The sequence below is a fragment of the Meleagris gallopavo genome, chromosome 20 (genome assembly GCF_000146605.3).
Source record: "Meleagris gallopavo isolate NT-WF06-2002-E0010 breed Aviagen turkey brand Nicholas breeding stock chromosome 20, Turkey_5.1, whole genome shotgun sequence".
Classification (NCBI taxonomy): Eukaryota; Metazoa; Chordata; class Aves; order Galliformes; family Phasianidae; genus Meleagris; species Meleagris gallopavo.
The window spans coordinates 10,386,888-10,388,246 of record NC_015030.2 but is presented as its reverse complement, the minus strand read 5'-3'; the positions used below and the strand labels follow the sequence as shown (position 1 = coordinate 10,388,246).

Sequence of the window (1,359 nt, the reverse complement as noted above, 5' to 3'; positions counted from 1 at the left end):
GGCCGGGGGATGCACAAAGGAAGGAAGAGGGCCCGGCGCAGCCAGGCAGATCCTCTCTCCGCAGCTCGGTGGAGACCTCTAGCATGGAAATGCTGCAAGGAAAGCCGGCGAGAGGGAAGAGGGGGAGAGGCCGATCTCCTCCTCCTCCTCCTCCTTCTCCTCCTCCTCCTCCCCGCCCAGCCGCCCTCAGCCTCCCCTCCCGGAGTGCGGGCATCTGGCTCCCGATTCGCACTGCTGCGGGCCGGCCTTACTGCGGGCAGCTCGGCGGCTTCGGGTGAGTGTCAGCCTCCTCTCCGGTGGGGATGTGGCATTCTCACCTGGTTCGGGTGCGTTGGTGTGGGTGTGAAAGAGGGGACCCGTATGAGCAGACCCGTAGCATCACCTTATCCTGGTGTCTTCTCCTCTACAGTGTTCTCCATTTGGCAACCCGATAAGAAGTCAGTGCTTGTCCTCCTGGCTTTTCTCTTTTTATGGAAGACAAACTTCTGTTTACGTGATTTGTTTGTCCTTGTTAGCCATGGAGTCCATCAGAGACTCTAAAGTATGAACTAACGTGACAGTGTGTGTAGACGAATTTTTACCTTGTGTGTGATGGAGCTCCCCAGATTTGTACCCAATTGCATTACCTGCACGTTGCCTACAGGAAAAGCACACGAGATGTTTATGCAAGAGCCCAGAAAAGATGTGATCTGCACCAGAGAGCTGCCCCAACCCCGCTGCGATGGCAGCTGAGGGTCTCTGCGTGGTTAAAGCGATGCCCAGTGCCTGGCCCTCGTGTGCAGCAGCGGAGGAGGAAAATAACACAAGGAATAAGAGAGAAATGTTGGGTGGTTCCATTTGTCACTCAATGTAGTCGATCCTGCGTGACTCTGTACCGGCTGCATGCCAACAAGTGAGAGCTCCCACCGCCTGCTTTAGCGGGCCAGCGCCGTGCGCTCCCGCAACACCATGCAGTCCTGCCCTCCTCTGAAGAAATGAGGTCTGCCGAGCTGCAGCTCAGCGCCCCGCAGAGCGCTGCTGTGTGAGTGGGCCTGCTCGGGGCAGAAAACGGCAAGGACGGCTGTAAAGGCAGCGGCGTGCAGTGCGGGGCAAGGCCCGTGCCTCCGGCCCGTGGGTTACGAAGCGTCCTCGGCTCAGGTAGGGGAACTTCAGGGGGGAGAACGAGGGCGGGCAGAGGGCGTGAGGAGGAGAGGGGACTGAAGGAAGGGGGTGGAGAGGGGAAAAAGGGCGCGGGGAAGAAGGCAGAGGGAGCCGGGGACAGGGAGAGAGGTTTGGAGGAAGGGAAAATCGGCAGAGCGGTGCGCAGGGAGAGGAGCAGGGGATGGAGGGGCGGGCAGGGAGCGAAGGGACGGCGGCGCG

The 1,359-nt window shown here is 60.0% G+C and overlaps 2 protein-coding genes across 5 annotated transcripts in view; both read left to right on the top strand.

Moving 5' to 3' along the window:
- Positions 1-991, top strand: part of LOC109370582 — a 6,794-nt gene extending 5,803 nt beyond the window's left edge. For 3 of the 4 annotated variants that reach the window (XM_019621812.2, XM_019621811.1, XM_031556367.1), the window contains exons 3-4: positions 65-274; positions 644-991. In XM_019621812.2, the coding sequence (XP_019477357.1) occupies positions 65-274; positions 644-896 (463 nt within the window). In that variant the 3' untranslated portion in view covers positions 897-991. Of the gene's footprint in view, positions 1-64; positions 275-409 lie in introns of all 4 variants that reach the window. The other variant, XM_031556368.1, reaches the window with a different exon arrangement.
- HID1 (HID1 domain containing) overlaps positions 979-1,359 on the top strand; it is a gene marked incomplete at its 5' end in the record, with an annotated part of 25,484 nt that continues 25,103 nt past the window's right edge. Inside the window, one exon of the mRNA XM_019621624.1 lies at positions 979-1,137. Coding sequence (XP_019477169.1) covers positions 979-1,137 — 159 coding nt within the window. The remainder of the gene's footprint in view (positions 1,138-1,359) is intronic.